Below are 22,162 nucleotides of genomic sequence, written 5' to 3'. Positions count from 1 at the left end.
ACCAATCAGAATGCGCAAATATGTCTGTACCCATGGCCACTTGTCATTATTGTATGCGTCGCTTAAGGCTTAAAGCCTTTGAAACAATCCCTGTAAGCTTTAACTTTCACAGTCCGCTAATGCTACTGTATACGAAATTCAATGGGTGCGGTGTGAGTTTGGTAGTTGGAATTTTTGCCCCCGTTTGACCCACGCACGCGCAGATGTGTTGCGCACTTCGCTTATTCTCCTTGGTCCGTACCTTTAGAAGTCTCGCAGAAGATACGGATGTACGGTATCCTGAGCCCACTTCGTTTTAGAAAACAACCTGAGAGCAGAGAACAATATAATGGCGCTGTAATCACACTATGATGGCGCAGCACCGTTGTTCTATTGTCTGGGGAGAACCTTGTATGTAAACACAGTAGTTCACTCCAGCCGACAGGCACAGATCTGTTGTCCTTAATCCAGTGAAAAATTGCAATCAGAATTTCCACTTTTTTAAAATCTAACAGCGCTTATGTGGTCACTAAAGTTATCCCAGAGAACACTCTGGCTACTGGATTTAGCTTCCTCTTATAATGGAAACATTTGTTATGTAAAGCTAATGGATGTGTTCAATAGAGTGATGCGTATGGCACAAAAATGCACATTAAATAGGACTAAAATGTGCAGTACAGGATGTCACTCACATACAGTAGACAAATATTGAATGCCATGTCATACAGTGTACAAGGATCTAGCTGGGTGTCATATTAAACAGGCTATTTGTAAAGTGATGTTCTATCACTAATGCTGCAGTTATCTATTTATAGTAGGTAGACTCAACACACGTTTTATTGGATACGACTACCTAATAAAGAGGGCGGTGAGTCAGGGCACGTGGAAATAATTTCAGAATATTAACTTTATTAATTTTGCTGAAAGTGGGAATTCAGATATTTTTCTTGTTTGCATTTGTTGTCAGGGAGCTGGAATGTTGTGTGGTAAATGGGAATTGTCAGATGGGACTTTTTACCCTCCTACTGGGTCTGGAATGCGGCTTTAGAAACTTGAATCCGGGTTTGTTTCTGTATATGACAGCTCAGTGTCTATTTTTGCAGACAAACATTAATACTTGTTTTTAGGGCATCTGCTGGCCTGTGCAAACTTGGTAAAAAGCTGTATAATAGGATCCCATTTCAAACAATGTATTGCATGTTTTACTGTCACCAGAGGTGGGACGAAGTCACCCGCAAGTCACTCTCAAGTCATGAATTGGCAAGTCACAAGTGTCAAGTCAAGTCTCAAGTCATAATGACCACAGATTGTTTGCAAGTTGACTTGAGACTTTACTTGAGACTTGCTGATTCATGACTTGACAGTGACTTCGTCCCACCTCTGACTGTCACTCTCTTCATGTAAATGTATATTAAAGGGGAACAGAATCACTTTTTGAGAATTTGTTTGTGCATTCCTTGGTAAAAGTTATGTGACGTGGGACAGTGTGGACGATCCCTATGCTTCCCGAATTTAGAAACTAGTGTTTGTTTTTCTACAATGTTTCTCTTAAGATTATTGAGGTGTTTACCAGAGTGGGAAGTTTCTGTCCTCTGTGAGTTTGACAGGTGGACTGTCCCAGGTAAACTCCTCACCTGACACTGTCCCCACAGTGGGACACATGATATTCACATTTTGTGAGACCTGCGTTCACATTTTGTGAGACTTGCGTTCAGATTTTGGGAGATAATTTTTCAGTATTCATGTTTTGCAATTAACGGTTTTGTGGATAATTCATGATTTGCAGCTGATTCACGTTTTGGGGGTTAACAGTGCTATGTTGAAAACAGCAGCAGCTTGGTTCAGCCCAGCATTGCAGCTTAACAGCACAGATCTGTGTAACTTTCAACACTAATATTTCGGAATGTGTGGGTGTCAGAGTAAGTTTAATACTTTCCTGACATGATTTAATGTTAATTAATTTTACTGGCTCAATATCCAGGTCAGAATGGCATTTTAACTTGTATTTTGCGAGTGTTTTTCTGAGTGTGTTCAGTCGCAAATCCCCATTGAAATGCAGGAACCATCGTCAATATTTTGCCCGGTTAGGAGGTGTCATGTCGCTTTCCATGAAGGGACATTCGCGTTTAGTGGGCAACATTGAGAGTGGGGACTCTAGTAGTCATCAGTGGTGGGCACAGTTCCACTAATCCTCTAACTGCTAATTATCGAAGATAATTTTTTTCATTATTGAATTAGCTTTTCAGATAACTTTGAAAACCATCATTGGACCAATTATCTTCCAATAAGTTTTGGTCCGATAATTTTTAGACCGCTAACCCTTTTGTAGACGTAGCTGTTTGTAGTAGATGCGCAGCTCTGTCCTCTACAAACAGAGAAGAGCTGGTTCCAGAAGAAACTGCTCTATCCTCTGCAGGCAAAGGAGAACTGGTCACACAAAAGAAAAAAAGAAAACTATTTCTTTTGACCCCATACTGATATGTTGACAATATCACCCAAGTCATCCAGAGGCATACAGTTTTAACTTATGGTTAAAATTTTAACCAAACTAATTTCAGACAAGTTATTTAAATTAACGTCACATCTGAAGTTTTATAAAGTGAAAATATCAGATATATGTTTTAGTTTTAAACTACTGCACTAATTTTGAAGGTTTTAGTGTGGACATGCTGTGTCCAGGTGCATTATGGGTACAGTCACGACAGGAGAAATGCATTTGAGACGCTCTGGTCATCCTCCACACGGACGACAGCATTAAACTCTTTGTATAATGTGCATAAAACTCTCGTGAATATATTCTCTGGGTTTTTAGATGTTGTTATTGTGTTTGTTTTATGTAAAAATGCCAGAAGCCCAGATTGCTTCTCCAAAAGCCGAAAAGTCTGTTAAATTGTGATTCAGGCCGTGTGATATAACCGCCGACAAAATGCATAGAACACTGCCATCTACTAGTGACCGGTTATATCACAGTGTTGTCGACCGCAGGATTTTAAAATTGTCTGTAGGTTTCCAAAACCTGAGAGACCACACACGTGGAGATAAAAAAAAAAAATCATAGATCTGACAGGTTTAGTTGTGCAGTATGTGGTGTCAGCCACATGGTAAAAACAACGCACACAAGCAGATTTCACACACGGACATTCCCAGGTCAGACACCTCGCTTTCTGATTCGCAGCATCTCACATTTAGCTCCTCACTTCCTTCTTAACACATCACACACAGCAGGAATATCTGATAAGATAGTCTTGGTGCTGCTGGATCTTAGTACTGCGTTTGATACTGTGGATCATCATATTTTACTCAATATGCTGGAGAATCACTTTGGGATTACTGGAACTGCTCTTGCATGGTTGACGTCATACCTGTCCAGTTGTTCTTACTGTGTATTGTGTAATGGCAACTCCTCTGATCGTAGGGACATGAAGTTTGGGGTTCCGCACGGATCCGTTTTAGGCTCCCTGCTTTTTTCCCTTTATGTAGCACCCCTTGGGAATATACTGCGACGCTTTGGGATTCCCTTTCATTGCTATGCTGATGACACTCAATTGTACATGCCAATAACTGCTGGTAATCTCATTCACATAAAATCTTTGGAAGATTGCCCTTGCAACAATAAGACGTTGGATGTCTAGTAACTTCCTACTTTTAAATTCTGATAAGACTGAAGTTATGGTTCTTGGTCCAGCGAGGTATCGGCATCAATTTGATCAGCTAGCACTTAGCTTAGGTTCGTGTGTGGATACCACAGTCCAGGATTAGGGGTCTTCAACTTGTTCAAAATGCTGCTGCCAGACTTTTGACACAAAGCAGAAAGTTTGACCACATCACGCCCATTTTGGCGTTCCTGCACTGGCTTCCTGTTCCTGCAACATCGGATTTTAAAGTACTGATATTAGTTTATAAAATTGTTCATGGACTTGCACCTCCCTATCTGGCTGACCTGGTAAGCCCCTATGTACCAGCTCAGGCCCTGCGTTCTCAGGGTGCAGGACTTCTGTGTGTTCCCAGGGTGAATAAAAAGTCTGCCGGTCACAGAGCTTTCTCCTACCATGCCCCAGCTCTGTGGAACGATCTCCTGGCACACATTCGGCAGTCAGATACTGTGGAGACTTTTAAGTCACGTTTAAAGACTCATTTGTTTTCCCTGTTTTATCATTAGTGTTATGATGTGTTTTTATTCTTGTATTCTTTTATGGTTGTCTTTCTTTTATAGTTGTCATTTTATTGTTTTTTTTTTTTTTTTTTTTTTTTTTTTTATCTTGTGTGAAGCGCCTTAAGACGATTTCATCGTGAATTGGCGCTATATAAATTAATAAATTTTAAATTTTGATTTAAGATTATATTTAGCGTCATCATGATTGTTGGCGCGTGCTTAAGATTGTCGGAAGTGGAAGATCGGATCTGATATCGGCCGAATTATCTTGCCATGTGAATCAGGCTTGATGTTATGACGCCTCACGGAGCGACTGATTGATTGATTCGTTCTTATAACACTGCACGGAATCGCTAACCGATCAGATGTTACGACACAACACGGAGCGACTGATCAACGTGTTATTGACACTGCACCGCAAAGTTCAGTGACCAAAATACCAACATTCTGGGCGCAATGAACATGTTTTCACTATTATTTGATTTCTTTGTGTGACTGGCATCGTTATTCAAGCATTCAAAAGGCGATTCCTATCACCAGACAATTCCAACCACACACCAGAAAGTATTTTTTTGACAGTTCTTGTTATTGAAAGAAACCTTGTCTCCCGAACCGCATAGAGTTGTGATGTCATCACGAGTGCGCTTAGGTGCTGTCTAGCGGGATCTTGAAAATTTCTTTCTTTTTTTATACAAATGAAAAAAAAAGACATTTTACAAAAGCACATTCATTTGTAAACACCAACACATGTTACATTGATTCACTTGTGTTGGTTTTTACATACAATGAATGAATCACCCAATCAGTATGAGCGGAGGTTTAGTTACCCATAATCCCTTTGGGCATCTGTGTGTGTTCAAATTAACAGATGTGTTATATATCACTTTGTACATTTTAAGAGTTTACATTAATGTAGTTATTCTATCTGGAATAATTTTATTTTTAAAGCAAAACCATAATTCAAACCTGCTTTTCTTTTCAAGACCTCTGTATCATCGCTGGACCGCTGTATCCTGTCAGGGTAAATGACGCTTTCCTATAGCAGGGGGCAGAGCGCACAAAGATGAGTGCTGGCTCATTTGCTGTTTGGGTTTGTGATTGTCTTTGATTCTATTAGAAGCTTTTCCGATGTTTAAAATCAAAATCAGCTTCTTACTGTAGTAGCTGAGAGTGTATGGGAGGCAAAATTAAGTTATCGGTTATCTGTTGCTTCTGATAATTTGTTAGGCAGTTTATTGGTTTCGCGTTAAAAAAGATAACTTTTCAGTTAGCTGATTACCAGTTATCGAAGCTAACTTTTTGGTTAGCTGTGCCTACCACTGGTAGTCATATATAACCTCTTTGTTGGTGCCTGTGGCAGGGAATCTCAGAACGAGGCTCATCTTCCCCCAAACCAGTGACGTCACCCGCCTGACCTGCATAAATGGTGGCAGCTGTTCAATGTCAAAGCCTCTCAGACCACAACTAAAACAAGGTTTTCTGTAGATGTTTAATGGTCTTTAGTGTTTCTTGAACTATCAACAGAACACATTTTTTTGTGTTTATTCATGCTATAAATAATTCGTGGGTGTTTCTGTTCCCCTTTAAGTTTGAAAAGCAGTATTTAAAAATGTGTGTGGATATACACCTGGTAAATTCTGAAATGTCTTTAAAATTTAAACATGTTTAAGGTGGCTGTATTAATCTGTAGAAATGATGGAGGAAGTGATTTTATATGAGAATGCGAAAGAGGAGGTAGTGAGCTGCTACACATCCAATGAAGTAACTCCCCTCAAAAAGAGGAAAAGCAAGGAAGATAGTGTGGCGAAGCCGAAAAAACCCAGGTAATGTCCTCCTGAAATAGTGATGAAAACTTTGCTGCGTTGCCTCCTGCTATACTGATGGTTGGTTTGTAATCAATCTTTAGGTCCGCCTATCTGCTGTATTATTTTGATGTTCATCAGAGGATGCAACCACAGATACATAATCTGCCGCAGTCCGAGATCAACAAGCGTATCAGTGAGAGCTGGAAAAGGCTCAGTGTCGCAGAGAAAGGCTACTATCTGGAGAAGGCCAAATTGGAGAAGGAGGGCATAGAAACAGTAAGACACACTATGGGATTTTTGATGTTGGTATATATGAACGTGCATCCTCGGAGTTCTGTATATCATTGATGGGCAGCCATGTGCAAGCAGCCTGTTGGTTGTTATTACAATAGATCACAACAGCATTTTTTTTTTTGGCAATACTAAGGTGCATCCGGAATGTGTTCACAGCGCTTCAATTTTTCCACGTTTTTGTTATGTTAGAGCCTTATTCCAAAATGGGTGAAAGTAATTTTTTTCCCTCAAAATTCTACACTCAATACCCCATAATGACAATGTGGAAAAAAGTTTTTTGTTTTTTTTTTTGCAAATTTTTTAAGAACTGGCGTGTTGCCCGTGGGGATCCACAGGTTCTAGATTGGGTAGTGTTTATAGGTAGCTGACGTTTTTCAAGGGTGGTAATAAATAATGCAAAGTTTCTATAATGATTTTTAACTGAAAGTGCAGGAAATTAAAATGAGAACGTTTTGTGAATAATTGTATTTATTATTTGGCACATTTTTTGATGTCATGTTTTACTGCTGGCAAGCTTGAGATAGTTCCCAAGTGAGAGGTGATAGTCTGGTTAAAGCGTTGTGCTTGAGACCAGAGGATCCTCGCTTCAAGTCCCAGCCTGACTGGAAAATCACTGAGGGCCCTTGGGCAAGGTCCTTAACCCCCTAGTTGCTCCCGGTGCGTCGTGAGTACCTTGTATGGCAGCACACTCAAATCGGAGTGAATGTGAGCCATTATCTGTAAAGTTCTTTGAGCATCTGATGCAGATGGAAAAGTGCTATATAAATGCAGTCCATTTACCATTTACTATCAACATCCATTGTTCGCTGTTGTTACCTAATATACCTCATTTTTCCAAAAATATTAGTCCTATCAACTTTCCGTTTTTGTGCAATTCATCCAAAATACATAAGCATACCAAACGGCAAATGCCAGCTCTCTCCAGTTTCTCTGTGATTGAAGTTGCACACATACACAGAGGACACTTGGCTTTTAATATGTAGATTAAAAAAACTAAGAAATCACATGCACATAAGTATTCACAGCCTTTGCCATAAAGCTCAAAATTGAGCTCAGATGCATCCTGTTTCCACTGATCATCCTTCAGCTGTTTCTACAGCTTAGTTGGAGTCCACCTGGGATAAATTCAGTTGATTGGACATGATTTGGAAAGACACACACCTGTCTGCATATAAGGTCCCACAGTTGACAGTGCATGTCAGAGCACAAACCAAGTATGAAGTCAATGGAATTGTCTGTAGACTTCCAAGACAGGATTGTCTTGAGGCACAAATCTGGGGAAGGGTACAGAAACATTTCTGCTGCTTTGAAAGTCCCAATGAGCACAGTGGACACCATCATCCATAAATGGAAGAAGTTTGGATCCACCAGGACTGTGCCTAGAGCTGGCCAACTGTCTAAGCTGAGCGATCAGGAGAGAAGGGCAGTAGTCAGGTAGGTGACCAAGAACCCAATGGTCACTCAGCCAGAGCTGCAACATTTATCTGTGGAGAGAGGAGAACCTTCCAGAAGGACAGCCATCTCTGCAGCAATCCACCAATCAGGCCTGTATGGTAGAGTGGCCAGACAGAAGCTACTCCTTAATAAAAGGCACATGACAGCCACCCTGGAGTTTGCCAAAAGGCACCTGGACTCTCAGACCATGAGAAACAAAATTATGTGGTCTGATGAGACAAAGACTGAATTCTTTTGTGTGAATGCCAGGCTTCATGTTTGGAGGAAACCAGGCACCATTCCTACGTTGAAGCATGGCGGTGGCAACGTCACTGCCAACATCACCTGAATGAGGCAGGACATAATTCATGGCCGGTGATTATTAACAAAATTCTGCTTGTTGCCTGCAGTGTAATATGGTGTAAGTTTCACACACATCCCTGAGTGTGGCAAACCAAAGACAACTGCTTTAGATCAAAGCTCTCTGCGTAGCTACGAACCCTCCCTGTAGCCTGACGCATACCTGCTAAACGACAGAGACTGCAAGGGTTATGATTTGTCACTTTTACATTTTCACTCCTTCCTCTTCCATTATATTTTAAAAGTTTTTGCAGTGCGCCCGCGATTACATTTCAGTCATGGATCAAATATGTTTGGCAGAAAAGTCCGCAAATCAACACGGAGTCAGAAAAAGACTCCCAAATGACCTGCAATTTATGGAAGGGTATTGCATGTACCATACCATTGGTTTGGAAGTTTATGATTGTATAAAGAATTGGAGCTCATTGAGGGACAAATTGATCCAGGAAAAGCCACTGTGCCACTGGCAAATTGCATTAGACACCCATCAACGTGAAGGAGAACTTTAAAAGGGTTATGCGCACATCGACGTCATTGCATGGCTACAGAGTTGTAGAAGAATACCACTCCACAGCGGACTTGCAAAACCAGTGACTCGACCAAATGTAATCTTGCCCAGCATTTATTTAAGGCAGGCATTTATTTTTTTACAAAGTTTTGACCTGGCCATTAAATGAGGTAGGTCCCTATTTTATGTATCTTATTTTTGTTTTATTCGTGTGTTTGTATGACTGTTTTATGACTGTTTCTTTTTTTTTTTTTTTTTTTGTCTTTTTTGTGCTGGTGAGCCGAAGACAATTTTCCACATCGGTGGACAATAAAGAATTATTCTATTCTATTCTATTCTATTCTATTCAAGGTCAGGCATTTAATCAAGGAAATACATAAGCCCTTAATTGGCGCTGGGGATTCACTGTAGATCGTTCACTGCCTCCTTACTGTAACTAATCTGTTACATACATAGAATGGATTATGTCCATTTTATACCAATAACGGATTTTGTCCATTTTATACATATCACAGATTTTGACCGTGATATACGAGGTCTATTAGAAAAGAAACCAACCTTTTATTTTTTTCAAAACTACATGGATTTGAATCGTGTGATTGCGTCAGACAAGCTTCAACCCTCGTGCGCATGCGTGAGTTTTTTCACGCCTGTCGGTTGCGTCATTCGCCTGTGGGCAGGCTTTGAGTGAGCACTGGTCCACCCCCCTCATCGGAATTCCTTTGTCTGACTTCTTCACTAGAGACTGGCGCTTTGCTTGATCAAAATTTTTTCAGAAACTGTAAGGCACATCCAAGTGGACACCATTCGTGAAATTCAGACGGTTTTCGGTGAAAATTTTAACGGCTGATGAGAGATTAAGAAGTGTTACTATCGCTTTAAGGACAGCCCACGGCGACGAACGGCGTGCCGCGCCCCGAGCCGCTGTCGTCAGCCTGTTTCGAGCTGAAAACTTCCAGATTTAAGCCTCCGTTGACCCAGGATGTCGTGACAGAACAGAGAAGTTTCAGAAGAGGTCGGGATCAGCAGTTTATCTGGACATTCCACTGTTAAAGGAGATTTTGTAATGAAAGACGTGTGGACGGATTCGCGCGTCGGCACCCAGCCGCTCATGGCGCGGCGCCACAGCAAAATACCTCCGTGTTGATAACCATTCGTAAGATTCAGGCGGTTTTCGATGGCTTTCAGTCGAGTGAGTATCTGAGAAATTGTTTAACAGCTGGGCATGTTCAAACTTGTCCTGTAATGCTTCCAACAGAGGTGTTTTGCTGTGGCGCCGTGCGATGAGCGGCTGGGTGGCGACGCACGAATCCGTCCGCACGTCTTTCATTACAAAATCTCCTTTAACAGTGGAATGTCCGGATAAACTGCTGATCCCGACCTCTTCTGAACTTCTCTGCTCTCTCACGACATCCTGGGTCAACAGAGGCTTAAATTTGGAAGTTTTCAGCTCGAAACAGGCTGACGACGGCGGCTCGGGGCGCGGCGCGCCATCCGGCACCGTGTGCTGTCCTTAAAGCGATAGTAACAATCCTTAATCTCTCATCAGCCCTTAAAATTTTCACCGAAAACCGTATGAATTTCTCGAATGGTGTCCACTTGGATGTGCCTTACAGTTTCTGAAAAAATTTTGATCAAGCAAAGCGCCAGTCTCTCAGGAAGAAGTCAGACAAAGGAATTCCGATGAGGGGGGTAGACCAGTGCTCACTCAAAGCCTGCCCATAGGTGAATGACGCAACCGACAGGTGTAAAAAAACTCACGCATGCGCACGAGGGTTCAAGCTTGTCTGACGCAATCACACGTGATTCAAATCCATATAGTTTATGAAAAAAATAAAAAGGTCGGTTTCTTTTCTAATAGACCTCGTATATCAGATTTTGATTATAACAGACAAAATTCGCTGGTCCACCTGCGAGTTTTACTGTACTTATGTAAATATGATTTCTTAGTTTTTTATTTTTGAATACATTTGCAAAAAAAATAAAATAAATACACCTCTTTTCATTTTGTGGGATGTTTTGAGCAAAATTTGGGGGGGGGGGGGGCAAGAATTTTCTCCATTTTGAAATAAGGCTGTAACATAACAAAATGTTGAAAAAGGGAAGCACTGTGAATACTTTCCAGATCCACAGCAAATGAGGGGAGGAGCTCCTCATTGTAAACACTTGCTGAGATCATCTTTTGGAACAAAAACCTGCAGATGGTGGCAGTAACATTGGGGATCATTGATCACCTGGATGATCATAGTCCAAAATAAAGACTTGCAAAAACGGGTTTTTGAAAATCTGATCATAGCCAAAATTTAAATCTGGTACAGTCTGTACATTCTGACAAAATTGTTTAATTGTACACACGGGATTTGGGTTTGACTTCTGTTGATTAAATCTGTCTTATTTTGCTGCAGATTATGTCGGGTAAAATGACGACAGAAGTTCTTACTATCACAGTTTGTGTGTTTTCAGAATTTGTCTCTGCTTCAAAATGTTATTATGATTAAAATCTGAGCAGTCTGTTTCTATGTGTTCTTCAGTTCTCACTCAGTCCCTCCCAGAACCTGCCAGGCTTCCGCAAGATCCTCCCCAGGGGTAGTTATGTTCTTTTGTCAAAAGAGTGCTCCTCAAATAACCATCCAGAAGCCCCACAACAAGAGGTGAGCATGAACTGTGTTGAGCATGCAGGAGAAGGAGGCCTTCCCTTCATCTCCCTTCAGCAGCAAACCCAGTCCTCACCTTTAGTTTATGCCACTGAGGTGGAGCTTGCTGAGCAGTCCATTGCAGATGATGATGTAGGAGAGAACAGTGGCATTGTATCGCATCCTGCAACCCTCCAAAGGATTCTACGCTCCTCCCACTTAGCAAAAGCTTCAACCTCCACAGTGGCCCTCACAGACGGCTATTCCTCACAGTGCTCCACTGACCTTGGAGTTGATGAGGCCTCACTGAGAAGATCTGCTGACTGTGGTTTTGGTGTAGATGAGGTGATTGTATCACAGATACAGGAGGATACAAAAGTGGTTGCCATTATCCCGTCCCAGGTGAGGACCGTCTTGTGTGCCAAAAAGCAAAATGAGCCTGATCACAGCCTGTCAGGCTTATTAATTTTTCTCTAAAAGCAGAGGATATATGCATTGAACTCGGTGTTCCATCTCTCTTTTGGAGTCAAAGTCTTTCGCAGGTGTCAGCTGTGTTGGTCCAGTGGTAATGGTGTCAGTTGGAGCAAGTGCACAACAGAATGTCAAACCATCCTACAAAATGGTAGGTACTCGGTTTTATTTTTTAATTTTTTTTTTATCAATGCTGTTTCAGTTGAGGATGGTAGAATTACCCAAGACCTGAACCTGATGTGCCTAGCGATAGACTGGCGGCCTGTCAAGGGTGTCCGATCTTCTTCTCCGTAACTGCTGGGATAGGCTCCAGCAGCCCCATGGTCCTTAACTGGAATATACATGGTCTGAAAATGAATGAATGAACTTAAATATGTTAATCTTTGTGCAGTCTGGGAAGACTTACACCAGGAGAGGTCGAGGAAGGTGTCAGACTCTTGGTTGTTCATTTGTGTATGTCACACGTCACAAGCCACCAATATGCCCGGAGTGTGGGAACCACCTGGGGGGCAAATGGATACCTGTTGTAAGTGTCAAATTCTGTCTTCAACATTTGTGATGACGAAGTCTCGGCTTCATTTGTATTTGTAATTCAGTTCATCTCAGGTAGCAGCTATGTTTATATTTTAGGCAAAAAAGAAATCCAAAGATGTGACCAAGCAGTTGTCACAGGAAGTTGAAATTGACAGTAATAAAAGATGCCAGCTCATGTCGTCTCCTGCTAAGGATGGGAAGTCTGCAGACTGCACAACAAATACGATGAAGAGCAAAAAAGACCATCAAGCTCAACAGCCCTTCAGAAAGCACCTTGCATCTTCAATTGTTAGACCACCAGAGGGCAGCATCAACAAGCCACAGGAACAAACAAAGTGAGTGTCTGGGCCGCAGAGCCGTATATGAGTACTAGTAGTCTAGATGATAAACTGGCAACATCAGGTGAATAATGCATTTTGTGATACAAACATGCCCTTTAGCATGGTAATAGAGCATGACCTACTGAATATTTTTAGACATAGTGACAGGCTGAAAGTGCTCCCTGGTGGCAGGTGGTGCCACCTACATTTAGATTCCCCGGTATATGCTGTATTGTTACAAAATAATGTCTATAGTTCATTTTAAAGGTGCACATTTTGCTCTGACTGTATATTATGTGCTGTGAATATTATTTTGCTATTTCTATATGTTTTTCTCTTTTTCTGTCTCTGTCCATCCATCCATCCACCCATCCATCTATCTGCTCATCTGTTAATAGCCAGTTGTTAAGAAGGATAATTTCTCAGAAGCTTTTCTGATTGTAGGTGCATAATATACTTGTAATCTACATTCATCTCCCTCTGGATATCCATTTTTTTTTATTTGACCTTTGACATGTGACCTGTATGAAAAAATGTCATGGTCAACTGTGGACCATGTGTTAGTGCAAACTAAAGCAGTGCATGCTATATTCTATTTCTAAAATACAGAGTAACTCAAGTGATAAATTTCTGTTGAACTGCAAATGGCAGCACATGGTGCATTACATACAGCAGACCAAATTGCTGAATCTATTTTAGAAAATATTGTAAAATATGTAAAGTAATATGATTCGACTTTTTCAGGGTTATTTTCTCCTAGAATTAATACATTTAGTTGTATGAACCCATTTTAATAGTATCCTTTCATGATATAAAGCCTGCAGATTTCAGCATAAGTTGTCTCTCATGGAAATGTCAGATTGGCCAGAGAGCATTCCAGTTTAAAGCAAAGTGTTCATAGAAAGATTTGTTGTGCTTCTCTGGAAGTCAATAAAGCCAGGCGAGAACTGTTCACCAGGAAGCATCACAGCCTTGAAACCGTTCCCCCAACAGAAGCTTCCCTTGATGAGCACCTCAAGACAGCAGTGTATCAGGCTGACTACATATGGAGCCAAACTTTCCAACCTTCCCTTGTCTTGTCATCACCAAAGGACTGGGGTTGGAAACAGGCAATATGTGGATGCCGGTGTGGACAACACTGCCAGAGACATCAAAAGCCTGCCTGGAACTCCTGGGCTGTGGGCGCAAGAAAGGGTGTAGAAAGTCCTATTGTGGGTGTAAAAAGAAATTCCTCAAGTGCACTGAAGTCTGTTACTGTGGTGACCTGTGTCCAAACTGACATTTAAATATTTGATTAATGAAATACTCTATTTGATTTGATGAAACTTTGGATCGTCAAATGGAGGCCCATTGTTTTAATGTTTATCTTTTAAATATTAGTGTTGAGTGTGACCTTAAATCAGAATCAGAAAAGTTTTATTGCCATATGAGTGAAAAAGTTCACAACATTAGGAAATTGCTGCGGTACTTGGTGCTAACATAAATCTCATTTAAAAAAAAACCAAAAAAAAAAACCAATAGGATACAAGAGATGTATCAATTTCAGTGAGAAGAAATTAGTACAACCCCAATTCCAATGAAGTTGGGATGTTGTGTAAAATGTAAATAAAAACAGAATACAATGATTTGCAAATCCTCTTCAACCTATATTCAATTGAATACACCACAAAGACAAGATATTTAATGTTGAAACTGATAAACTTTATTGTTTTTGTGCAAATATTTGCTCATTCTGAAATGGATGCCTGCAACACGTTTCAAAAAAGTGGTATGTTTACCACTGTGTTACATCACCTTTCCTTCTAACAACACTCAATAAGCATTTGGGAACTGAGGACACTAATTGTTGAAGTTTTGTAGGTGGAATTCTTTCCCATTCTTGCTTGATGTGCGACTTCAGTTGTTCAACAGTCCTGGGTCTCCGTTGTCGTATTTTGTGCTTCATAATGCGCCACACATTTTCAGTGGGGTACAGGTCTGGACTGCAGACAGGGCAGTCTTGTACCTGCACTCTTTTACTAAGAAGAAGCCACACTGTTGTAACGTGCAGAATGTGGCTTGGCATTGTCTTGCTGACATAAGCAGGGACGTCCCTAAAAAAGACATTCCTTGTATGACAGCATGTGTTGCTCCAAAACTTGGATGTACCTTTCAGCATTGATGGTGCCATCACAGATGTGTAAGTTACCCATGCCATGGGCACTAACACACCCCCATACCATCACAGATGCTGGCTTTTGAACTTTGCGCAGGTTACAGTCTGGATGGTCGTTTTCCTCTTTTGTCCAGAGGACACAACGTCCATGATTTCCAAAAACAATTTCAAATGTGGACTCATAGACTACAGAACACTTTTCCACTTTGCATCTGTCCATTTCAAATGAGCTCAGGCCCAGTGAAGGTGGCAGCGTTTCTGGATGTTGATGTATGGCTTTCGCTTTGCATGGTAGAGTTTTTTAACTTGCACTTGTAGATGTAGCGACGAACTGTGTTAACTGACTTTGATTTTCTGAAGTGTTCCTGAGCCCACGTGGTAAGATCCTTTACACAGTGATATCGGTTTTTAATGTAGTGCTGCCTGAGGATCGAAGGTCACGGGCATTCAGTGTTGGTTTTCAGCCTTGTCGCTTATGTGTAGAAAGTTCTCCAGATTCTCTGAATCTTCTGATCATATTATGGATGGAAGATCATGGAATCCCTAAATTCCTTGCAATTGAACGTTGAGAAACATTGTTCTTAAACTGTTGGACTATTTTTTTTTTTTTTTTTCCCCCCCACGCTGTTGTTCACAAAGTGGTGATCCTCACCTCATCTTTGCTTGTCAGCGGCTGAGCCTTTTGGGGATTCTCCTTTTATACCCAGTCATCACCTGTTTCCAATTAACCTGTTCACCTGTGGAATGTTCCAAACAGGTGTTCTTTGAGCATTGTTGCTCCTGTCCCAGCTTTTTTTAAATGTGTTGCAGGCATCCATTTCAAAATGAGCAGATATTTGCACAAAAATCAGTTGGAACATTAAATATTTTGTCTTTGTGGTGTATTTAATTTAATTAGCTTATAATGTGCCAAATCACAGCAAAAGCCATCTCAAGGCGCCTTACATAAAACAAGTCAACATAAAATTGAATAAATAATTAAAAATGAATAAAAATTTCAAATACATAAATAAAAACAGAAGTAAAAGAATAAAACAAATATATATTTTAAAAAAACTATCCATAAGAAAGAGAATAAAAATAGGATTTGAGTCTTGACTTAACAATGTCCACAGACTCAGACTGCCTCACGGTTGCAGGAAGACTGTTCCACAGGGTGGGTGCACGATACGAAAAGGCTCTTTGACCTGCTGACTTCTCGTTCACCCTGGGAACACAGAGAAGTCCCGCATCCTGCGACCGCAAAGCCCGGGCCGGCACATAGAGTTCCACCAGATCAGCCAGATAAGATGACGCCAGGCCATGAACAACCTTATAAGTCAATAACAAAACCTTAAAATCTGCTCTGAGACAGGGAGCCAGTGCAAAGATGCCAAAATGGGTGTGATATGTTCAGACCTTCTGCTACGTGTCAGAAGTCTGGCGGCAGTGTTCTGAACCAGCTGAAGACCCCTAATGCTGGACTGTGGTAACCCTGAAATAGAACATTACAATAATCTAGTCTAGAAGAAACAAAAGCATGAATCAGGGTCTCAGCATCAGCCATGGACAGGATGGGGCGGATCCTCATTATATTTCTCAGATGGAAAAAAGCAGTCCTAGTAACATCCCTGATGTGGAGGTCAAAAGACAACGTGGGATCAAAAATTACCCCAGGGTTCCTCATTTTGTCTTTATGATGTATGACACAGGAACCCAGGCTGAGCGCCAGCTGGTCAAACTGATGCCGACGTCTCGCTGGACCAAGAACCATCATTTCAGTCTTATCAAAGTTTAAAAGTAGGAAGTTACTAGACATCCAACTTCTCACTGATAGAAGACAGTCCTCCAGGGATTTTATGGGAGTGAGATTTCCGGCAGTTATCGGCATATACAACTGAGTATCATCAGCATAACAATGAAAGGCAATCCCAAAACTCGGCAGTATACGCCCAAGGGGTGCCACATACAGGGAGAAAAGCAAGGGGCCTAAAACAGATCCCTGTGGAACCCCAAATCTCATGTCAGCAAGGTCAGAGGTAGTGCCATTATACACGACACATTGAGAACGACTGGACAGATATGACGTCAACCAGGCAAGGGCACTTCCAGTAATCCCCCAAAAAATTCTCCAACCTATTGAGCAAAATATGATGATCCACGGTATCAGACGCAGCACTGAGATCTAACACCAAAACCGTAGTGGTGTCTGAGTCCATTGCTCGCAGAAGATCATTCACAACTTTAGTGAGCGCTGTCTCTGTGGAGTGATATTTCCTAAAAGCAGACTGCAGCGGCTCAAAAAGATCATTCTCAGTAAGGTGGTCTACGAGCTGCCGTGAAACCACCTTTTCTAAAATTTTGGAACAGAATGATAGATTTGATATCGGCCTATAATTTTTTCAATACACTAGGGTCAAGATTAGATTTCTTAAGTAATGGTTTAATCACTGCTGATTTAAAACATTTCGGAACAAATCCAGAGGTTAATGACAGATTAATCATTTCCAGCACAGTCGGCCCAAGAGTGGGCCACAGGTCCTTAAACAATTTTGTTGGTATGGAATCAAATAAACAGGTTGTGCTTTTTGTAGACGCCACAAGTTTTGTCAGCACGTCCAATGAAATACTATTAAATTCTGTCAATCTATGTAACACCTCAATGGTAGCGCCCACCTCCATAGCAGGTTTTAATGGCTGGGCCGAGGCGTGCTGAGATATGCTCAGCCTAATATCTTCTATTTTCTTCTCAAAATAATCCAAGAAATCCTGTGCTGAAAAAGGAGAATGACTAACAGGTGGCTGCCCATAAATAAGAAATGCGACCGTGTCAAACAAAACTTTGAGTTATGTTTGTTTTTACTGATCAAATCAGAGTAATGGGTCTGCTTCGTGGCCAGTAGTGCATGCTTATAATCTAAAATAGCATCCCGCCACACAAGGCGGAACACCTAATTTGGAATAACGCCATTTCCTTTCCAAACCTCTAGCCTTCTGCCTGAGGTCACGCAAATAATCACTGAACCAAGGTGACTGTGCCTTAGGAGGACGTGACCTTAAAAGAGGAGGCGCAATCTTATCAAGTGTAGTTTTAAGTGTTACATTTAGACTATCCGCGAGGCTGTCCACTGATTTAGCATTCTCCAGATTCAAAGCTAAAATATCAGGTAGTCTGGCCTCAAGTTCAGTCATAGTTGAGGGTTTAATATGACGCTGCAGTTGTAGACAAGGTTGTTGTTCCACTAAACGTGGCAGCGTAAATGTAAACCTAATAAGTGAATGTATTCAATTGAATATAGGTTGAAGAGGATTTGCAAATCGTATTCTGTTTTTATTTACATTTCACACAACGTCCCAACTTCATTGGAATTGGGGTTGTATTTTCTCTTTATATCTGAGCTCAATTAATTTGAAATTCAAATTCTTATAACTTTGTTTTTCCGTTAGGAACTTTGCATGTAGAAGAGCTTTAGCGTATGTCCACGCAGTACACCAAACTACCAATCACACACCCACACCCTGCCCACATTAGACACATAGCAGATAGTAAAAAAACAAATAAACCCCTAAATAAACAACTGAATAAATAAAAATGAGATACATCTAATACATAAATAGTACATCCATAATGGAGGAATAATACATATTAATTAAAACTAGTCCAAGATAGTTCAGCCATTTAAAAGTCTTATGGATGCAGGGACAAATCTTGACAGGGCTCTGTTGGTCCTGAAAATAGGGGCTCTGTATCTGAGGCTTGAGGGTAAGAGGCGGAACTGACTGTGTACTGTGTTTGATATCCAGGGTGACTTGTATAGCTTTTTGCTGAGTCCATTTATTGTATATGCCGATGAGTGATTCCTGCTCTTGTCCAATTATTTCGCTGCTCCACTTCATGATTCTGTTTCGTGGGTTCCTGTGGATGTTGCACAGTGCTCCAAGCAGGAAGTGATGTTGAAGGTGATTATAGATTCAGTGAAACATCTGTAGACTGCTGTAAGAATGGATTGGTGAACCTGGAGCCTGCAGAGTTTACAGAGGAAAAAGATACGCTGCTGACACCTGGAATAGATGATATCAGCGTTTACCTTGAAGCTGAGTTTATGATCAATTATTGTCCCAAGGTATCTGTATGTTTCAAGCCTCTCTATCTGCTGATAGTCGGCAGTCAGAGTGGGAATGATGGAGGGGGCCTTACAGAAGTCTATTATTCTTTTGTTTTGGTGATATTCAGGTCAAGGCAGTTCCACCTGCACCAGTCTGAGAAAGTGACCATCTCAGTCTGTAGCTGATCTGAGGAATGGTGGAATCCCTGGTGGTGCCACCTGCCACCAGGGGGCACTTTCAGTCTATCACTATGTCCTAAAATAATAAGTAGGTCAAGATGTATCAACATGCCAAAGGGCATGTTTGTATCACAAAGTGCATGATTTTCCAGCTTAGCAGCTGTACTATAGAGACTGCAGTCGCAATGCTGCTCACTTAACATGATTGTTCCATCATGGAGAGCACGCTGGCATTTTCAAACCGGTAAAAATGGATGTGAAATGTTTTTGTGTGCATTTTCAATATGGAAGTAAATACGCCAGTGAACACACATAAAACAGCTTGCAAAATATGTGTTAAAATACCTTTCTTACCTTGATATTGAGCCAGTAAAATTCAGTTATGTAAGGAAAGTATTAAACTTACCCTGACACCCCATTTTCCGAAATATTAGTGTTGAAAGTTTACACAAATCTTATCTGTTCCAGCTTCACTCAGTTCCTTTGCAGATGTTTGTTAATGAGTCACATTTAATTCCAGGCACTGCCAGGCAATATCAAGGTCCAGAAGTTGAACGTGTCATAATTCAAACCAGTTATCAGTAACAAAATTAGCAGGAGTTTTAGGATAAACAACAGAAATAAAGGTATATTTTCATAATTATAGCATTGTAAGTTTACACAGATACAATATGTTCCAGCTTCCAAATTCTGCAGACATAACAAGGCACAATATCGCGATACACACAATCCAGACTGGGCACACAGGCTGCATTCATTAATTCCACTTGGTAAATCCATTTTTGTATCATACTGAATTAATTCCACTTTGAGTAAAATTCCATTCCAGGTGGTTTAAAAATCCAGTAATCAAATCTTTACACATACAAACAATCCAGACTGGGCACACAGGCCTCATTATGTCAGTTGTGCCTCTGTCTTTGCACAGGCATGATGCTCTGCAAGATACACCAGTTTATCACGCAAAAGTCACAGAAAACAGCAACAAGAATAACCAAAACTACTTACTTATGGAAGGAAATGTTGTCTCCCTTCTTTCTCCAGTTGTGGCATTGCCAACATGCGCAGCTTCCTGGCATTTTTCAGCTGTTTCTTGACGAGACTGAGTTGCCCGGTGTGAAAATGGCGACCACGCCTCCTTGCTGGGACGCTTCTCAGTCCGATTGCGGACTCTATTACTTATATACTGCTCTGTGTTCTGGGCCCGTATCTGCAAAATAACTGAAGGCCCTTTCAAAGAGCTCTTAAGTTAGCCTAAAATTTCCTGGCAAGGAATCCTAGCCTAAGAGAGACCCAAGAGGTGTCTGACAGCAACTCTGAGCAAGGTGGGGACAGAAATGTTTATATCTATGAGGAGGCGGGGTGACCCCGTTGCTAGGTGTGACGCAGTCCTCTAAGAACTGTGATTGGTTGTCATAAAATGGAAAGGAGAAATAAAACAAAACAAATACACTCTGCACTCCTAGTTATGAATGGACATTGAAATCAACCAGTCATATAAGTTGAACTGCATTAAGACGTGTAATCGTGAAAAGAATTTGTCATGATGCTGAAACTTAACAAAACTAAAGAATGGTTACACAGCTTGGAAATGTTTGATTGTACCTCCATTCACATGCTGATTATCTATATATTAAAAGCGTGCTTTCATATGTGCATGCATGGTTTATTTAGTAAGTTCAGTGTAATTACATAATATAACTAAATAGGTTAATACATGCATGACAGAAGAAAGTAAAAAGACTTATTTTCATTGTGGTCCATTTAAAAATCAAATGAGAAAATATAAATAATAACTGTATTAATAATACAGACAATAATAGAAATAATGGTAATATTAATAGTGTGTGACAAGTGACAAAGTTTTTTTATTCGGCACACAAAATATTCAAATAGAAAAAAATGAACAATTCCACAAACAAACACAGACAAAACTAGTGAGTCCGAAAGGGTGTGGGCTGAAGCAAAGCTTATTAGCGCCCACCCCTGCTAGTACAAGTCCAACAATTCTAATCAGTCATATTTACATAAATACAAATTCACTACTACATGTCGACACACAGACATACACTTCAATATACTATTCACTTATAATTATATTTATATAGTACCAGATCACAAGAAAATCGAATCAAGGCACTTTACGCCAGTAAGGACTAACCTTACCAACCCCCAGAGCAAGCACTAGGCAACTGTGGTGAGGAAAAACTCCCTATAAGGAAGAAACCTCAAGCAGACCAGGCTCTTGGGGGTGACCCTCTGCTTGGGCTGTGCCATAAATACCTATATACATACGTATATACTTTACAAACATAAATATATACATACATATACACAGTCACTTATATACATATACACCTACCCATATCTATATATCTACATACGCATATACATACCCACACATTCAAATATACAATAAGTCCCACTTATAAATTGAACATTCCATATAAATCAAATTATATTTGCTTCTTTATGATACTTAGACATAATGTTCTTTTTGAGTAGTGTATATGATAACAAGAACCTAAACAATTTATAAATACATTAAAACAGTTAACATAAAAACATAACTACCAGGAAAAAAAAGGGTTGAGTTCTTCTAAAAACTGTTGACATCGAAGCTTCTAAAAACATTCTGGAGTCACACACCATTGTGACTCATTATAGAAACTTTACATAATTTATTACCGCCCTAGAACAATGTTATGTATCTATTTTATAAACACTACTCAATCTACAGCCCATGGATCCCCACGGGCAACACACCAGTTATGTTCATAATTTATGTTAACTCTCCATGCTGGTAATTGCGCACAAGTGGCGAGTGTGAGAAGCGCTTTGTACTGTAATCCAAAGCAAGAGCAGAGATTGCAGCACACAAGCAAAGTTTGTCTCAAACAGGTGGGTTTAGGCTTTAGTTCCTGACATTGCTTACTTTCATATTAATAATTCTTTGAATCTTATAGAGTTTAGAACAGGGGTGGGCAATCATGTGCCATGAAGGGCCGAAACACTGCAGGTTTTCCTTTCTACCAATCACCTCACCAGGTGATTCCATTGACTATCAGGTGTTTATGTTCAGGGGAGAAGCTCATCGGCAACCCACCTGCTGAGGTGACTGGTTGCAAGGAAAACCTGCAGTGCCTCGGCCCTCGTTGCCCACCCCTGGTTTAGAATATAATAGAATGCCCATTATTGTCATTATACAACATGTACAATGACATTGGGGCTAAAAAAAAGAAAAGGTATAA

At 40.6% G+C, this 22,162-nt stretch overlaps 1 protein-coding gene across 3 annotated transcripts in view; it reads left to right on the top strand.

Annotated features, from left to right (window-relative positions):
• The window catches only part of hmgxb3 (HMG box domain containing 3), a 53,804-nt gene that overhangs the window by 1,580 nt on the left and 30,062 nt on the right, over nucleotides 1–22,162 (top strand). Inside the window, exons 2-7 of one of the 3 annotated variants that reach the window (XM_034181253.1) lie at nucleotides 5,823–5,955; nucleotides 6,039–6,213; nucleotides 11,065–11,568; nucleotides 11,678–11,789; nucleotides 12,027–12,163; nucleotides 12,268–12,506. In XM_034181253.1, coding sequence (XP_034037144.1) covers nucleotides 5,825–5,955; nucleotides 6,039–6,213; nucleotides 11,065–11,568; nucleotides 11,678–11,789; nucleotides 12,027–12,163; nucleotides 12,268–12,506 — 1,298 coding nt within the window. In that variant the 5' untranslated portion in view covers nucleotides 5,823–5,824. Of the gene's footprint in view, nucleotides 1–5,802; nucleotides 5,956–6,038; nucleotides 6,214–11,064; nucleotides 11,569–11,677; nucleotides 11,790–12,026; nucleotides 12,164–12,267; nucleotides 12,507–22,162 lie in introns of all 3 variants that reach the window. The other 2 variants (XM_034181255.1, XM_034181254.1) reach the window with 2 other exon arrangements.

This window comes from Thalassophryne amazonica, chromosome 11, assembly GCF_902500255.1.
Source record: "Thalassophryne amazonica chromosome 11, fThaAma1.1, whole genome shotgun sequence".
In the NCBI taxonomy this organism is placed as follows: domain Eukaryota; kingdom Metazoa; phylum Chordata; class Actinopteri; order Batrachoidiformes; family Batrachoididae; genus Thalassophryne; species Thalassophryne amazonica.
This window is presented reverse-complemented; position numbering and strand designations above follow the sequence as displayed.